An 18,463-nucleotide genomic window follows, 5' to 3' on the forward strand; every position below is an offset into this window, starting at 1 on the left:
TCAAGATTAGTAAAATTTTTCATATTTTAAAATTTTGTAACATCATGATGGGCATAGCTCTAATTTATTTGTCCATATTCATACCATGTATGAATTAAAGTAACCAAGAGATTCATTATTATGGATGAACAGCGTAATTCAAGTTTTCACTTGGTTATAACTTCATTTCCAAAGTGTGCTGCTCACCTGCAGGCATAGTGTGACACCCTGTGGACAAGAACCAACTCACTCGGCTGGGCTTGTGTCAGAAGACTGCCCAGGTCTCCCGGCTGCCACGACTGCAAGGGGAGAAGTTAGCCCCAAATCCTCGAGGGCGGCATCTACCCCCGCCAGACGAATCCCTCTGAGGATGCACTGACTTCCATGTTTCTCACCCAACCTGATGTTTACAAAAGTAGCCAAGATGCTCACCCAGGGAGAAACAGGGATACCCTCTGGTGCAGAAAACAGGTTAAAGGGTTTAACTGGGTGGAACAGCTCTGGATTGTAGAAGAAGGAAGATGGCCCCAAGAGCAGAGACATTTGTGACTGATCTCAGGGACAGAGGAGGGGGACAGCTCACAGGCCTCTCTGCTGCCCCTCTCCTGGTGCCACATCCACGGTCCAACCATGGGCTGGACCTCTCCCACACTTGGCCTCTATCATTTCTTCAGGGGCTGGAGGCAGGTCCCAACACCCCTAGCCAGGAAACAGGAAAGGGATCCTGGGGCCAGTGATTACCAACAGTGACCTGATTTTATAAAGATGGGGGAAACCATGGCTTTAAAAAATGGGAGAAAAAAAAGACTAAATTTTCCTTCTACCTTTCCCAATCATTTGCATAATTTTTGTTGAGTCCAAACATAATTTAAAATGAGGTAGGTAGTTTCTCTCTATGCATGCCTATCTTTTGCTGACTGCCCAGGCCTGTGCTGTGAAAGGACTACATTCCTGTGCACGGACTGTGGTGGAGCTTTTCAGTTGGCTATCTTCTCAATCTCGTCCAAATCATCCGTATCCAATCTTTCTATTTTCTTATCTGAGGGGGAAAAAAAAGATTCAAAGAGAGATCACCAAAGGGATACTGTGGAGACGCACCTAGGGAAGGGGCAGCACAGCAGGGAGAGGACACACAGGTCTCCACCCTGGCCAGGAACAAGCCCCGCCTCTGGTCACATCCATCCTTCCTCCAACCCCAGAGGCCTCTGGTACCCAAGAAACACTGAGAACAGCAGTCAGAGCCCGAGGCCCCTCAGCCTGGCCGAGGGGGAGCTGTCATTCGAGTGCCTGACACTGAACTCTCCGGGTGTGCTCTTTGAGAACGTCCATATTGTAGGGAAGGAGAGGGATGTGGACAGGGACAAAGCCTCCTTAGGGGTCACAGGAAGACCTACCCTTTCCCCACCCTCGGATTTGCCCCTATAAGGAAAGGGCCCTGGCAGGGGGCACTCCCAGGAACTCACTAAAATGCTCCTGGATCCTGTTGAGGATGTTCATGCTGTGCTTGCCGTCGACCATGTTCACTGCCAGGCCCCTCTTGCCAAAGCGGCCAGTGCGCCCGATCCGGTGCAGATAGGTCTCGTTGTCCGGGTTCCCATCCTTGTCCACGGGAAGATCGAAGTTGATGACCACAGACACCTGTTCAACATCGATACCTGCATGAAGGAGAGTTGGACAAGAGTAAGAACGGGAGGAAAAGATCCCTGTCGCTCGCCCACGGTCAGGCCACGTACACAACTTTGGGTGGAAGGAGTCTGGGTGGTGGCCCTGGGATTCAGGGACAAGGGGCACGGAGCAGGACCCAGAGGAAAACCGCAGAACTTTGGCAGGTGCTAACGCAAGTGTCTGGAGATGCAGCTAAAAGCCCAGTGGACGCCCCAAGAAGAGCAGGTGCCATTCTAAACCAGTCAGATGCCTGCACGTTCCCTTCCACCAAGTCAGGACTACAGCTTCTGGGCAAGTTCTTACCTGCTGAGGGAACCCAGTCTCTCCTAGGAAAAAAAGTCACCACCAACCCTACTTGATCTCTCCCAAGCCATCTGAGTTTTTCACATACGAGGATTTCTCTCGCTACCCCGAGTCTGGCAGACCAGGACAAGTTCCCTGCTCACCACGGGCACACACGTTGGTGGTCACCAGCACCTTCTCTTTGCCCTCTCGGAAGCGCTCAATCACGGCAGCCCGCTGCTCCACCATCATTTCACCGCTCAGCAGAGCCACCTGGTGGCCTTCTTTTGAGAGCTCTGCTGCCAGCCAACTGGCTGTTTTACGGGTCTGTAGGAAGAAAACATTTGAGAAATAAAGGTCCCTGAAGAGAATATTTTTGATCTGGAAGACTCTACGTGAAACTTGGCAGCTAAAGGTTAAACTTCCTAATTGTTAACATGATGATGTACCAGAAACTACCAATGTCATCTGGGTAGTAATCTTACAAAAATATTTAACCTGAAAAAATCACAAGGGGGAAAAAATCAAGAGTAATTCTAATTACTAGCCTGGAATGTTTAAGACATTTGTGTCATGAAAGGTGGGGAAACTTCTAGATTAAGGGAATCTCCAGAGACAGGAAAACTAGTTCAAGAACCTTTTTGTTAAGAAGTGAAAAAAATCGAAAATGGATGAACTGTTTAGGGGACAATATCACTATCACCATATCACTGTTAAAGGTGCGGTAATGGTATTATGGTCATTCTTAGAAAGTATTTAGGTGTGAATTGTCACAATGTCTGCAACTACCTTTAAAATAACTCAGCAAAAAAAGAAAAAATTAGATATGTCACACACATGGATACGGATAAAGAAAATGTGGCTGAATGCTGACAACAGGTGAAAGGCATGAGTATTCATTTTACTTTTTCTTTCCTATAGGTTTGAAAGTTTCAATCTGAATTTGGGAGAGGGATGCCACTCTGTTGTCTTCCAACAACAGAGTGAGAGTTGTCTTTTTATTACACCCTTTAAATAGTATTCTGAAGTTTTCTTCAGAAATCTTAAATATTTACTCCTAAAAAAAATTTTTTTTTGCTATTATAAAATGGATCTATCCTTCCATTTTCTAAGTGTTTGCATTTAAAACTAGAAAACCAGTTTTTTATATTAATTTTGCAACCAACCATTTTATTAAGTTTCTAATTTTTCTTACAAATATCAGCTAATTCTCTTAGGTTACATACAAGTAATATAAAATTCAACAGGCTCTATGCTTAGGCTATGTATACTTTAGGACACTGAGAAGAAACTGCCTCTTGTATCTTCACAAACCATTTCTTTCCTGGCCACAGAAGGTACCTGGTCCCTCTTAGCACTCAGGTGGAGCTGGCTGAGAGGGAGGGGGCTGGGCAACACCTTCCCATGGAGCCCCTCCCCAGGCAGGCCTGCTGCTGCTGCTGCTGCTCCAGCTGCTACTCACATGGCAGAAGATCATGGCTTGAGCAATGGTGATGGCCCCGTAGAGGTTACACAAGGCCTGGAACTTCTCGTCTCTGTTATTGCACAGGACGTAGTACTGCTTGATGGTGTCCAAGGTCTCCTCCTCACGCTTCAGTTTGATGATGTTGGGGTCTGGGACCACTTTCTGGGCAAATTTCCATACTGAGTCTTCAAAGGTGGCAGAGAAAAGCAGCATCTGGCAGTTCCTGGGCAGCATCCTGCAAGGGAAGGCCCAGGTACTTGCCATGACCCTGAGTTTATCACTAGAACGAACAGAAGCATGGCCTCCCCAGGTTTGGGTGGTCCGTGTCCCCAGGAAGATGGCAGAGGTGGAGGAACACTGCAGGGAAGGGACAGGAGTGGACATGAAGCAGGAACAAAGTGGTGTTAGATCCCGTATGTCTTCTTCCTCAACCCAGCCTGGGAGTGTGGTCAGTGCTGACATGGCCCACCAAGCACATGCTTCTGAAGGTTCTGAAGCAAAGAACCCAGCAGGAGACAGAAGAGGAGTGGGATATCACAGGTAGAGACATAAAGATGATTTTTACTTGTAGATCAGGAGGCTAAGAAGTTCCTCCCGGATCCAGAGTCCTACCTTTGGATGCGGATGCTCTGATCTTGGTGGCCCTGAGTAGCTATCATCACGTCAGCCTCATCCAGAACAAAGACTTTGATCTTCTTGGGGTCGATGAACTTGAGCTTGGCACACCAGTCCAGAACAGTTCCAGGGGTGCCAATGACAATCTGCTCACTGATCTTCTGACCCCTTTCCACTGTGGGGACAAGATGTGTTCTGTGGGTGTTTTCATGACAAAACCAGCTTTGGAAACCAAAGCTTTGGCCAATCTTCCAGAGCTAGTATAACAAGTTAATTCCAGATCTTAAAACATACAGGACTTCTTTCCAAGTCTTTGGTTCTTCTACTGGAGAGCGGGCATAATGAAACTGACTGTACTGCATGTGGTTAGGATTAAATCCTACACAATGAGCCCCCTTCCTACCTTCTCCTATCATCCAACATCACCCAACTCTGTCTCTTTAGCATTACTCTTATTCTTTTTTTTTTTTTAATTATTTTTATTTTTAGAGAGAGGGGAAGGGAGGGAGAAAGAGAGGGAGAGAAACAGCAATGTGTGGTTGCCTCTTGCAAACCCTCAATTGGAGATCTGTCCCACAACCCAGACATGTGCCCTGACTGGGAATCAAACTGGTGACCCTTTGGTTCACAGGCCAGCACTCAATCCGCTGAGCCACACCAGCCAGGGCACTCTTATTCTTTTCATACCATTCATTCACTCACAGTTCAGGGACTTCCTCCCAAATTGGTAATTCTCAGTCCTGGGATTCTGGCCCCGTGACATTTTGCTTTGCTAAACATTTTAATTGTGTAGGCAATTTCTCTAAGTACAAATTCTTTTTGATTTAAAAAACATCACTTTCAAATTATAACCAATGAAGGGTGAAACTGATATAACCATCTATCAAAATTATTAATGCATGTAGCCTTTGACCAATCCTTCCACTATTAGGAATTAATCCTATCTAGGTATTAATGTGTGTGAAATAACATGTATGCAAGGATATGGATATATCAAAAGTTTACTAATAAGCAAAATGATACACCCAATGGATAACATCCATAAAAGTATAAAACCATCTAAGAACTAATACAGAACAATCTCAAATTATTACTTAATTATAGCTGTAGAATATCTCTGCTAGAACACATGAGAAACGCGTTAGTTACTGGGTCCCTTTAGGAAGGAGAAGTAGATAAAACCTGTGTAAACAAAAAAGCTTTGGTGTCCTCAATAATTTTTAAGAGTATAAGGGACCAAGAAATTTGAGAACCACTGCTTTAGGCAATTATAAACTGCTGGGTCAAAGGGACATCTCTCTTCAACTTTTCTTGGTAACACCAAACTCTCCCCTAAAATGTTCTACCAGTGCACACCCCCATCAGGAATGTGAGCATTCCTATTCTGCATCTTCACCAGTACTGGTAATTGTCAGATTTCTTCACTTTTGCCCATCTGAGAGGCGTATAGTGGTTTTAATTTACATTTTTCCAATGAAACTCATCCTTTCATGTTTACTGGCCATCTGAATGCCTTCTTTTGTGAAGCATCTTTTCAACTGGGCCTCTTTTGTCTAGTCTCCTATGAGATTGCTTCCTTTTTTCTTAATGATTTGTAGTTTTTTTATATTCTGATAACTTTCTACCTGTCCCACCTCCCCATTTTAACCCATATCTCTACATTATATCCTGCAGAACACACAGAAGAAAGAACTGCTGGAAGATTTCTGATTTAGGGAAGACCAAGTGAGCTCTACATGCTCTTAGTTTAACTTCCTAAGGCCGTGCTTACTTTCAAAGAAAAGTATCCGACCTCCACTTAGCATCCTCAGTGCTGCCATCCCTGTCTAGCAAGCAGCTTCCAGAATTCTGGAATTTAAAACGCCAAATTTAAAATGCTGTCTTTTCAGTAAAGAACTTTAGGAGCCAGGGATTTCCTAACAATACAAGATCTTATTTTAAGAGTGGAGAGAACTGTTAACAAATTAGCAAGTAATTAAATATTTTTCAAATACCTAATCACCCTACGTTCACCGCTTACCCTTACCCCTTTATACTCACATTTATTGCCTCGAATAGCATAAGCAAGCTTTAGTTCCGGATGAAATTTGCCCATCTGCTCAATCACTTTTCCCGTTTGAAGCGCCAACTCATATGTTGGGGAGAGGCACAGACACTGGCAGGGAGATCACAAAGGATGAGTTTAGGAAACCCTTTTAGTAACAGACCACAGGCTCTAAAGCAACAAGCACGCTGATGTTATCACCACTTGAACAGCACAGGGAACCACATCCTCTTCGGCCAGGCCAACCTTTCACGTGACCGGGCTGATGCCTTTGAAAGCTATTATTTAAGGCTGACTCCAGATGAATTCTGTGCAGGTCCTGCTCTGCCTGAGCCACAGTTTGAGGCACAGGAAACATTCAGAAACCGACAGGGGCACCCTCATCAACCCCCACCAGATGGCACCGCCCTTCTCAGGGCAGGCAAGTCAGCACCCCAGGATTCCCCAGCCCTCACCTGGGGGTATCTCTCTGCTGGCTCCACTCGGCTGAGCATGGCCAGGACAAAGGCAGCCGTTTTACCAGTACCAGACTGAGACTGGGCAATCAGGTTCTGTGGGCTGGATCAAGGAAGAGAGATAAGAGTAATACAGCAGCCTCTCTCTATATCACGGTTCACTTATTGCAGCCTCACTGTATCGCAGGATTTTTTAAAATATTATATTTAATTATTTATCAAGGATTTTTTCGCTATATCACAGGATTCTGCGGTACTGTATACCTATGTTGTTAAAGTTACGTAGGTTTAAGAGGGTAGAATACGTTTAAGAACATAAGTAGTGTTTATAAAGGTGTGGAAAAGGTTAATAAGGGACTGGGAACAGTTTATAAGTGTGTGGGAAAAGTTTCTAAAGTCTTAAAATATATATAAATATTAAAATAAATGTAAGGTTCCTACTTCGCGGATTTTCACCTATCGTGGCGCGGGGGGGGGGGGGGTCTAGAACGTAATACCCACGATAAGTGAGGGAATACTGTATTGGTCAAACACAAAAAAGGTGTCAAAATGTTCTTTCTGGGTGGTAAGAATATGGATTTCCCCCTTCAGTCCAGGTTTTCTGCATTGAACACAATGATAATTTTCTTTGTATACTGTTTAAAAACTGCTTAAAAATTATGGGATATAATGGTTGTTTTAGATGGGTTCACACTGAGAAGGCTTTATTCTAGACTCTAGCACAGCTAGTGCCCTAGTTTTGTACTCTAAGGGCCCCATGGACATTAAGATTGCAGAATAAGATCTGTGCCAAGATGAATCCCCGAGGATATTTTCTGCTGAGCCACAATGTGCCTCTAGGACTTGGCTCCTTCTGTGTGTTCCCTTTTCCCATCTTTATGGAAAACGTAAGATCAAGTCAGACAGATGCTTGAGAGGAAGCTTTCACATTTCACTTCATGTAACCCACTGTCATGGAAATAGGTGGCATTTTGGTTATTAAAAAAATATATATTATAATGGTCCTGGCTAGTGTGGCTCAGTGGACTGAGCACTGGCCTGCAAACTGACAGATCTCCAGTTCGATTCCCAGTCAGGGCACACACCTGGGTTGTGGGCCAGGTCCCCAGTTTGGGGTGTGCAGGAGGCAACTGATCGATGTTTCTCTCACTCATCAATGTTTCTCTCCCTCCCTTTCTTCCTCCCTTCCCCTCTCTCTGAAAATAAATAAATCTTTAAAAAATAAAATAAAAAATAAAAACATTATAATAATAGAGTTGAACAAAAAATGTTACCACATAAAGCATACTATTTATATAATAAGGTTTAAAAATACATAAATTACTCTTAGCTTTTTAGGAACACATAGATATGTAGTAAAAGCATAAAGAAGTGTGAGAGAATGATGGCCCATTCGGAATGATGCTTACTCTGGTGGGCAATGATATGAACAGAAGGTATTCAGGAGCTTCGACTATCAACTAGTTAATGATGTTTTATTTTTTGGCAGGACAGGGTTACAGGTGTTCCTGGTATTGCTCTCAACACCTTCTTGCAGGTTTCAAAAATTCCAAAATAATTTTTAAAAATCCAATTTTTAAAAACTGTGTAGAACAACATGAGTTTTTATTGTTAAGTGGGAAAGGCACAAACTATACTAAATTCCATCTGTCTCTCTGCACTTGGCCAAGGTGTTCCCCTGAAGAAACATGTTGCCCAAATGTCTCATCTTGGTCTCAAGACAGTAACAGCTATTGGTGGGTGACATTAAACCAAATTCTATGACAGCTATGGGGGAGGGGAGGTTGGGGGTGGAGGGATTGAGCAAAAAGGAAAAAGGACTCATGGACACAAATAGCAGTGTGGTGACTGATGAGGGGCAGGGTGGTATAAGGGGACTAAATGGTAATGAGAAAAAATACAATAAAGATTTTTTAAAAAAATTCTGAGGAGGCGCATACTCACGGCTCAGCGAGCATCAAAGGCAACGCGTTCTCCTGTATCTTGGATGGTCTGTTGAAGCCCATGGTGTAGACTCCCTGAAGGAGCTGTGGCTTCCTGGGAGGCCAAGGAGAGAAAAGATGGGTTCCTAGTTGTTGAGATTGTTTTGAAGGCCTAGAATTTTATCCTTCCCTATATCTGGCAAAGAATGATGCTTCCTATCTTTGTAAGACATGTTTTCCTATGCCTTAAAAAAAAAAAAAAAAAGCACTATCTAAAACAAAATGAAACCATCTTTTCTTACTGAATTTTAATCTGCAACTATTATGCAAATCATAAAATATAGATTAGTTTCTTTTCTTGGAAAAATTCATTCTTTCTGCAGACCCACAAATATGATTGCCCTTGGAAAACAAGCATTTCCTGGATACTGTAAGAGTGGTATTTATTAATTCATGGTATAAAATAAATTATAAAAGACATATTTAAAAGTAACACTGCTTACTATGCTGCTAAGATATAGAAGTCTCTTTGGGGAATGGGATTTCAGTTTTAATTTTGCAGTGCAGATATTAAATTGAACCAGTCACTTTGTGTTCAAGGTCCTTCCAAAGCCAGCTTGGAAAAATCAAGTGCAAATACTTGGAAAAATCAAGAGATAACATCTAGTCAAAATCAAGAATAGAAAAGCACCAACTTCTCATATAAGCAGCTACGCCACAAATACCAATTAAAGTTGCTGTTAATTGTATTTACAATATGCTCTCTGCTACCTCTAAATTGTAAAGATGTTTTTAAAAAATCATACTAGATTATTTCCAAAGAAAAGTCAAACCAAGTCAAGACTTCTGTGCTCTAAGCCTTCTTTGGAGTTCAACAGACTCTCCAAAAAGCAAATTCTTCTGGCCTACGTTGGTTCTCAGACACAGAGAACATTGAGAACATAACCTTTGAGGTCTGCTATTTGGAAGAAAAGGCTTTAATGCCAGCAGAATCTGATTTGGTTGTCAAGGAAACAAAGTCACTAATGAATGAGGATTTTCAAGTGATCCAAGAACTTTCGGTGGCTCATTTTTTTCTTTTATTTTGTAGATTAATTCAAATCTTGTAAGTACAAAACAGACCAAGTATATTAGGTCAGGGGTCCCCAACACCCCTCCTCCTCTCAGTTCGGGGACTCTGCTAGCATTACCGCCTGAGCTCCGCCTCCTGTCCTCCACCCTAACCCAGGCCCCCATCCGTGGTAAAATTGTCTTCCACGAAACTGGTTCCTGGTGCCAAAAAGGTTAGGGGCCGCTGTATTAGGTGACCTAGGTTTCATTCTTTGTTTCCTTTGTTTCCAAGAGCTAAATCAGAAAGAATTTGCCTTTTCAAAGAGGACAATTCATCTGTGATTGAACTAAGAGCTCCAGCCCTTTAAATGAAAGGAACTTAAAAAAAAAACCACTGATACTTAGAAATGCAAACTGTCAATTCAGGAAACAGAGTACAATGTAGCTGTCTAATCGTTTATGAACAGAGAAGAGATGACAGATTTGCTGAATGAAGCCCTTGAGAGGAAATAACACAGAGAAATTTCCTGAAATCATAAAAACAAACAAAAAACAAGAAAATACCCTGTTTTTAGCTATTACTTCATTAACAACTTGATTTGGTTCTAGTTGGCTCTAGTATTTTAAGCATCTTTTACTCTCAAGCAGTGGTAATAGTTGGCAGAAATGTGGCCTCTATTTGCTCATATTGGGCATACTATAGATTTTGATGAATAAAGACGAATAATTTATTCCACCACTTTCTTATTCATCAGCAATTTTCTGTCTGTGATTTGGGTCCTGGCAGACAGCAAGAGCGGTAGTTATGTCTTGTGTCACTCATAACACCCAGCACAGTGGCATGTACATAAACCAATGATCCATGAACACCTTTTACTAACTTACTGAAAAAACAAAAATCATGGTATGACCTTTCATAATTACCTCTCTAAAATAAAGACACATCAGAGTCACTCTTAGCACAATGCCATACACGTGCTCCACTAAGACTTAATTCTGGGTTCTGGATTTTTTTTAAATTCCAGAATGTTGAAGACTGCCTTCCACTGTAGGTCCTGGGAATCCTGTACAGGCTCTTTTGACAGATTTTATAAAAGCAGATAAACTGTTCTTAAGACCATAAATCCTATAGTCTAACAAAAGGGCTTACCTAATAAGAAATGTTCCTGACATCCAGAAATCACCTGTCAGCCAATATTTTATTGAAATTTCTAAGAGCATAAAAGAAAAAAGACTTTCAGCTATGACGAATAAATTTGTGGCATATAAAAATTCCTATCAAGAGGAGGAGAAATGGGAAGCCAAGAGACAGGGGTGCGAGGGAGACCATCACTATAACCTTTTTCATACTTTTTGACTTTTGAATCATGTGAATTATTAACTAGTCAAAGAAATAAATACATTAGGATGTTTTTAAAAAGTGAGAAGTAAAACTCCCACAAGAATCTCTGAGATGCTGAGTTTTATAAATGAGGGACTGGTAAGAAGCAGCTCAAAGGAACAAATACTCACAACCGAAGCTCCTCAAAGGACTTCACTGAGTAGAGGGGGGACTTTGGGTCCCGCTGCAGGACTTCCACTTGGTTTGTGTTATCGACCAGGTTGTTTCTGATGAGCTTGTTGAGTAAGGACTGGGCAGCTCTGTCCTCTGTCAAGAAGAAACCAGCAGATTTTCTTCATACTTAGCCGAAAAACTCCACCCTCCCCCTTTATGGAGCATCCCCTAAAACGGCTATGTATCTTCATTGCCATTTCCTCCTCCCTTTCTGTTGAATGTACACTGAGTAGTTTTTTGTTAAACCTCTCCACTTCACCACAGCTCCTGTCAAGTTCACCAATGATGTCTACACTGCCAAGTCTATCCGACAGACAGTATTTACTTTAATTAATCAACTTATTACCTATATTTAACTTCCTACTTCATACTTTCTTCTGATTTCTGGGACACCTCTCTTCGGTCCTTCTATCTCACTGACTGTGTCTTAATCTCCTTTGTGGATTCCTCCTCTTCTCCTTCATCTTACAACTCAAAGTGCCCCTAGCTCCAGAAAGGCGAGTCCTGAGTCATATTTTGTCTCTTGTAGGGTTTCAAAGAGTAGTTACCTTTCTCTTCTTCATCTGCTTTTTCTGCAGTGACACTGGTCTTAATAACACCTACACAAGAGAAAAGTTGTCATAATCAGAAAGGTAAATATTAAACCCACCCAGAAGGGGGGACAATGTAAACGCTAAAGCTTATTTAAGTGATCAAAAGGTAAATAGTTGGCACTTTTTTGAGTTTAATAAATTTTTATTCCTAGGAAGTTTTTAAGTGCATAAGAAAATTCCAAATTTCTAGAGATTTTAGCTGACTTCAAAGTGATCAGAATGTTACCTCTTACTTTTCCTAATATAAAATATAGCTTTATATCAGCAAACATAATTAAACATGAGAAGGAAAATAAAGGCATTAAAAATTAAAAGGAAGAGGTAAAATGATCACTTTTTATAGAATGTATAACTGTAAACTTGCAGGACTAAGTATCAACAGAAATTAGTAGCTTACATAAACACAAATATAACAGAAAAAAATCCTATTTATAATAGCAACTAAAAAGATAAAAGTCTGCACCTAGAAATAAAGTTAACAAAAAATATGCAAGACTCACATAAGAAAACTTTAAAACACTCATAAAATAATTCAAAGAGGTATAGCTAAAAAGCCCATAAATAAATTAAAATGGGACTCTTAAGATATTCACTTAATGCAAAAGAAGGCAGGAAAAGAGGCAGAGAAACAAAATCTGAGGGGACAAACAAAAACCAAATAGTAAAATTGCTAACCTACACCCAATGACATCAATAATTACATTCAATGTAAATAGATAAATTCTCTAATTAAGACATTAGAAAGGCCCTGGCTGCTGTGGCTCAGTGGATTGAACGCCAGCCTGCAAACCAAGTGTCGCTGGTTCAATTCCCAGTCAGGGCACATGCCTGGGTTGCACACCAGGTCCCCAGTTGGGGCCACGAGAGAGGCAACCACACATTGTGTTTCTCTCCCTCTCTTTCTTCCTTCCCCTCTCTCTAAAAACAAATAAATAAAATCTTAAAAAAAAAAAAAGACATTATAATGGATAAAAAAAGCAAGATCCAACTGTCACACATTAAATACAGACACATAGAGAAGTTGAAAAGCCAAGGAATGCAGAGATGTATCAGGCAACTAGAAAGCGTAAAAGGCTGAGTGGCTCCCATAATGCAGAATTCAAGACAAAAAGCATCACCAGAAATAAAGGGGGATATAAAAAGGTTCATTCATCAGGAAGACATAAATGTGTATATATCTGAAAACACATCTGCAAAAAAGACAATTAAAGAGAAATAGACTATCCCATCATTGCAGTTGAAAGTTTTAACACCCCTCTTTCCAAACCGAAAAGAACTAGACCAAACAACAAACAAGACATAGAAGATCTGAACAACACTATTAATTACATTAGCCTAATTAACATTTATAGGATACCATACACAATAACTGCAAAATACATATGCTGCAAATCAAAAGACAAATAAAAGTATTATCAACTTCTATCACAATTAAAGGGTTAATCTTAAAATATAAAGTTCTCCATATTTAGAAAAAAAGACAAAAAGCCCAATAGAAAAACGGGCAAATGACACAATCAATCAATTCAGGAAAAGGAAATACAAATGCTTTTAAACTTATGAAAATATTCAACCTTACTGATGAAACACAAATTAAAATATATTATGCCGATCCACCATTTTTTACTTATAACATATGGCAAAATTACAAGTTTTGACTAAAAATTCTGTGGGGAAAGAGACTCTCCTGTTTTACTGATAGAAATATAAATTGGTATAATACTTATGGAGAGTACCTTGAAAATACTGATAAAAATTGCAAATACATATACCTTTGACCTAGCAAATCCATTTTAGGGGCATTTATCCTATAAATATACTTGCATACATGTAAAAAGAATTAAGGTCAAGGTTATTCCATGAAGCACTGTTTATAACAGCACAAGAATATGTTAAATAAATTGTGGTGCATCATCGTCGTCATCGTCAGCAGCCGTCCGTCTCGAGAGACGATGGTGTAGCTTCTTAAGAGTCTATCTGCACCGCCGAGAATGGTTGTGCAGTCCGACTTGGGAGTGACACGGTATCTGTCTCCTCCCGTGTTGAATCGACATCTTGCGATGACGCTGGAGTGTCCTCTCCAGTGAAGCTGAAGCTACAGAGCCTGGGCAGGGTGATATGGAGGGTCTGCTGTTGCCCATGCAGCAGACCCCCCCTCTCTTCGCAGCTGAAGGGTCCAAGGGAAAGACGGAGTCAATACAGCTTGGCTTCAGGTGCGCCGCAGGAGTTGCCAGTGTTGACTACAACGTCAAACCGCCTTAGGGACTCCGGCTCCGGATTTTCTGTCGGGGTTTACTCCCTTAGCCTTTCCCCTGAAGAGGTATGCCACAAGGCAGCGGAGGTTTTTTGGAATCAGAGTTTTCCTTCTCTGATGTGCCCTGACTGGAAGATCAGGTGCATCAACACACTATCGTCGTCGGCAGCCGTCCGTCTCGAGAGACGATGGTGTAGCTTCTTAAGTGTCTATCTGCACCGCCGAGAATGGCTGTGCAGTCCGACTCAGGAGTGACACGGCATCTGTCTCCTCCCGTGTTGAATTGACATCTTGCGATGACACTGGAGTGTCCTCTCCAGTGGAGCTGAAGCTACAGAGCCTGGGCAGGGTGATATGGAGGGTCTGCTGTTGCCCATGCAGCAGACCCCCCCTCTCTTCGCAGCTGAAGGGTCCAAGGGAAAGACGGAGTCGATACAGCTTGGCTTCAGGTGCGCCGCAGGAGTTGCCGGTGTTGACTACAACGTCAAACCGCCTTAGGGACTCCGGCTCCGGATTTTCTGTCGGGGTTTACTCCCTTAGCCTTTCCCCAGAAGAGGTATGCCGCAAGGCAGCGGAAACACACTATAATACTATGTAATTATAAAACAGAGTGAGGAAACTCCATGTACTGCTAGGAAAAACTTGCCAAGGTATGTTGTTGAATGAAAGAAAGTATACTGTGTTCACAATGCCATCTTTTGGTGACAGAGAGAATGAATGAATGAACTGTATTTGTAATTGCTTTGCATAAAGAAACTCTGGAAAAATATTAATAATCCAATAGAGTGGTTAATTACAGGATAGGGTAGTATTATGGGCTGAATTGTGAATTGTTGCCCCCCAAATTCATATGTTTAAGTCCTAAGAAAGTAACTCAGAAAATGACCTTATTTTGAGATAGGGTCATCGCAGATGTGAGATCATTTGGGTGGCCCCTAATCCAATATGGCCAATGTCCTTATAAAAAGGGGAAATTTGAACACAGATATGCACACAGGGAGAACGCCATGTAAAGATGAAAACAGATCAGGAGACAGATCAGGGTGATGTTTTTACAAGCCAAGGAATAACAAAGATCGTCAGATCCTTCCTCATAGCCCTCAGAAAGAACCAACTCTGCCAACAACCTATGAGACAATAAATTTCTATTGTTTAAACCACTCAGTTTGTGATACTTTATAATGGCAGCCCTAGGAAATTAATATAGGCAGAGATTGAAAAATGGGTAAATGGGCCAAGGTGAGAAGATCTTTTATACTTTGAGTTTTAAACCCAGATTAACTTTAAAAAAATTAAAATAAAAACTTTTAAAGAAATATTATTAAGCAAACAGTGACAGACATACAATCCAATAGTGATTCTTGATTTTAAGGAGTCAGCGTCTAAACAAAACCTGGAATAACATATCCCCTTCAGTTGCAAAACTGACTTTACTAGCTGTCAAATCCAGTGCTGACATTTGCCGAACATGCTAAATGAAAAAGCTCCTTGTCACATTATAGCTATGAGTACAAAGCAGAGGCAAACTTGTAGCTGGTATCTAGGTTACAGTTACTAGTGACTCACCATTTGTATCTGGTTTGACTTTATCTTCCTTGATCTGCAAATTACTGATCTGAATGGAAAGAAAAGAAAACACTTGACAGCAAAGTCACAGAATAGCCTAATACCATGGATTATTTATTACACTATTGTACACAAGTCTATGTGGTACCATAAAAAGAGGGGAGGGTTTTTACCAACTATTAGGAAGCAATGCTTTAAAACATAAAATTACATCAGCCTCCTGATAAGCAAATTGGTTAGAACCAGATACCAAGTATGCTTAGGCCTCTGTGATATTTGTAATATCACAGCTAGATTAGGGTCCTAGGTTTAAAAAGATCTGAAACCAATTTTCAGTATCTGTTTTTTTAGGGAAGATCTGATGATGCTAAACACTAGATTGTAAAATTTAGAGTGCCAGAACCATATACTACATCATACTTTTTTATTTTTTTGTGGATAACTGCCAGTTTTATACCTCTAATCTGACCTCCTGAACTCCAGTGCCACATTTCCAAATGCCTGATGAGTACTGTGCAGAAAAGAGTTAACATTAAGAGGCATAATTACTATTCTTAGGAAAGCCAGCTTGCAAGGCTGGCATCTGGGATGTGGATTTTGAGAAGGTTGCCACCATTCCCAGAACTTCCAAGGGGTGCAGTGACTCTGTAAAAACATGTGGTTCATGCTAACGCCTTTCCTTTGGGAGTCTGAAATTCTGGTATAGGCTAGGCTGAGGGTGACTATGTGACAGCCTCCCTTCCCCCACCGTAGCCCAATAAAAACTCTTAAGCATTGTGTCTCTAGTGAGCTTCCCTGATAACACTTCAAATGTGTTGTTACAATCTGTTGCAGAAGGAATTAAGCACAAACGTGGAGCGTGTGACTCCACTACGAGAGGACTCTTAGAAGCTTGTGCTTGGCTCTGACGGGTGTGGCTCAGTTGGGTGGGCATCATCCAGTAAAGTGAAAGGTCACTGATTCAATTCCTGGTCAGGGCACATGCCCGAGTTGTGGGTTCAGTCCCAGGCTAGGGCGTGTACCAGCGGCAACTGATTAATGTTGCTCTCACACCCATGTTTCTCTCCCTTCCTTCCCCTTTCTAAAAATAAACAAACTTAAAAAAACAAATTAAAAAAAGAAGCTTGTGCTTGGTTTTCTCTGGACTTTGCCCATGTGCCTTTGCCTTTTGCTAATTTTGCTTTGTTTCTTTTCATTGTAATAAATCATAGCTCTGAGTAGAATTATATGCTGGATCCTGTGAGGCCTAAGAAATCATCAAACTTGGACAACTCTTGGGGACTCCCAACACAGGTATTTACCAAGATGTCCTCCTTACTTCAAATTCAGAACAGAAGAAAGTGAACTCACCATCCTCCACATCAAATCTGCCTTCTTGCCACTTCTAGTCCTGTTATTAGCAGTTCATTAATACCACCTGTGGGTTGTAGGCTGAAAACAGTAATCTTCGCCTGGACCTCCCTTTTCTCCTTTTTTCTAAATCCTTACAGTTATACCTCCACATTCTCTCTTGAATTCATCCCCTCATCTTCATTTTCACCACCCAATATACGCCTTCTATCTGTGAGGTATTAAAAGTAACTTTCACACTAATCTGCTTTCCTTTAAACATCACTCCTCCTCTCAATTTAATGTTGTCAGTATCCTTAAAAATCCCTAAACTAACCTAATAAAGTAAGTTTTGTAAGTTCTTAATTAAGGTCCAAAGCACACTCCCTGTCATATTTCCAATATTGCTCCTGCTACAACCCAACAACCTTAAGCTGCAGCAAAAAATGAGTTCTGATCCCTGCTTTCTAGGCAAATGTGCATTCTGTTGTGCATTCTATTTTCCTAAAATGCTTTTCAACTAATCTCTCTTAAAACGACTCAATCTCTTACTATCCTGCTCAAATGTAAGCTACTTTTTTAAAAAGTAATTTCCCTGAATTTCTTACTCATAAATGTCCTCCTCCTGCTCAGAGTTCAGTTACCACCTTACTTGTACCATTTTCACAGCATTTCCCACAGTCTAGCCTTCCTAACTAGACTGTGAAGCTTCTTCCTATTCTCCACTGAATTTAGCCCGTTTCAAATACTGGCTGACAAATTGACAACCCTCGCAAAGCAATTAAAGGGTATCTTGAGAGGAATTGTAATTTAGGCATTAAAAATTTAAAAGATTTCACACTAAAAAAACAAAACCACCTCCTTCCCAAAACACCAAAAGCCCAACTATATTCCTAAAATCGTCATTATCCCTAAACAAATCTAAATTTAGATATCCAGAAAGTCACTGTTTACATTATAATTACCTTCCAGTTGACTGGATCTTCATTAATCAAAGAACCAGTACATGAAACTAAATGTCACTATAAACATCAATGAAACAATTTGCAGTGCCTCCCGGCAACACCTGTAGTAGACTGAAACATAAAAACCTCTATCTGTTGTTCTGCAGAGCTACAAACTACCAACCATGTTAATTTAAGCATGGATCTTTAAAAAATGTTAAAATAAGAGTAGCACAAACTCGTTCTACTCTTGACGAGAAAGAGAATCAGCATCTGAGTTTCCCTTTCCTTAGTAGCCCCACTGAGACGCAATTCAGTAAAGACAGCCTACGTAGCGGGGACCGATTTGCCACAGGACAGAAGTCTTTAGCTGGCCCAGATAAGAGAAAAGTCTCGATATTGCTTTCTCTAGGCGCAAATCAGTACCGATTCCCCGGTGGGCCACCGGCCCGCCCCACCCACGGGACTCCCTGGATTCGAAGAGGGTCTGTTTGGGCCCCCCTACTTTCTTCTCCCCTGGAGCTGATGCCACTGACCGACTTGACAGCCGCTTCCTGCTGGTCCACTGCCAGGGCCCACGAGTCGGTGGCCATGGTCCGGAGGGAAGAAAGTCCGCTCGCGAAAAAAATCACCGCACTACGTGCGAACAGCGACCCTAAGTCCGCCGCAGGCGCGAGAAAGACACTCACGCGGACCGGAAGCGACGGTGCTGAAAAGTGACGTCACTTTCTGAGCGGCTCAATAC

General features: G+C 41.5%; 1 protein-coding gene across 3 annotated transcripts; it reads right to left on the minus strand.

Moving 5' to 3' along the window:
• Positions 1-28: 28 nt before the first annotated feature.
• Positions 29-18,427, minus strand: DDX19A (DEAD-box helicase 19A). 3 transcript variants are annotated; one of them, XM_090261195.1, is made up of 12 exons: positions 18,255-18,427; positions 15,446-15,494; positions 11,581-11,631; positions 10,990-11,125; positions 8,450-8,542; positions 6,506-6,608; positions 6,047-6,161; positions 4,004-4,181; positions 3,389-3,626; positions 2,091-2,253; positions 1,443-1,634; positions 29-1,018 (listed from the first exon to the last, which is right to left on the minus strand). In XM_090261195.1, the coding sequence occupies exons 1-12, from the start codon at positions 18,309-18,311 to the stop codon at positions 957-959; spliced, it is 1,437 nt and encodes a 478-aa protein (XP_090117321.1). In that variant the 5' UTR covers positions 18,312-18,427; the 3' UTR covers positions 29-956. The 3 variants fall into 3 exon arrangements, with proteins under 3 accessions (XP_090117321.1, XP_090117319.1, XP_090117320.1); XM_090261193.1 differs by lacking the exon at positions 18,255-18,427 and adding an exon at positions 16,796-16,836; XM_090261194.1 differs by lacking the exons at positions 11,581-11,631; positions 15,446-15,494; positions 18,255-18,427 and adding an exon at positions 10,628-10,688 and having other exon boundaries at positions 10,990-11,006.
• Between the last annotated feature and the right edge of the window lie 36 nt (positions 18,428-18,463).

This window comes from Furipterus horrens, unplaced genomic scaffold (assembly GCF_987537825.1).
Source record: "Furipterus horrens unplaced genomic scaffold, mFurHor1.1.pri manual_scaffold_13, whole genome shotgun sequence".
Lineage (NCBI taxonomy): Eukaryota > Metazoa > Chordata > Mammalia > Chiroptera > Furipteridae > Furipterus > Furipterus horrens.

Coding starts and splice junctions, on each gene's coding strand:
- DDX19A (XM_090261195.1), bottom strand. CDS start 18,311: ATGGCCACCGACTCGTGGGCCCTGGCAGTGGACCAGCAGGAAGCGGCT. Junction 6,609..8,449: donor CCTTTGATGCTCGCTGAGCC/GTGAGTATGCGC, acceptor TCCTTGATCCAG/CCCACAGAACCTGATTGCCC. Junction 6,162..6,505: donor CAGCAGAGAGATACCCCCAG/GTGAGGGCTGGG, acceptor TCTCCCTGCCAG/TGTCTGTGCCTCTCCCCAAC.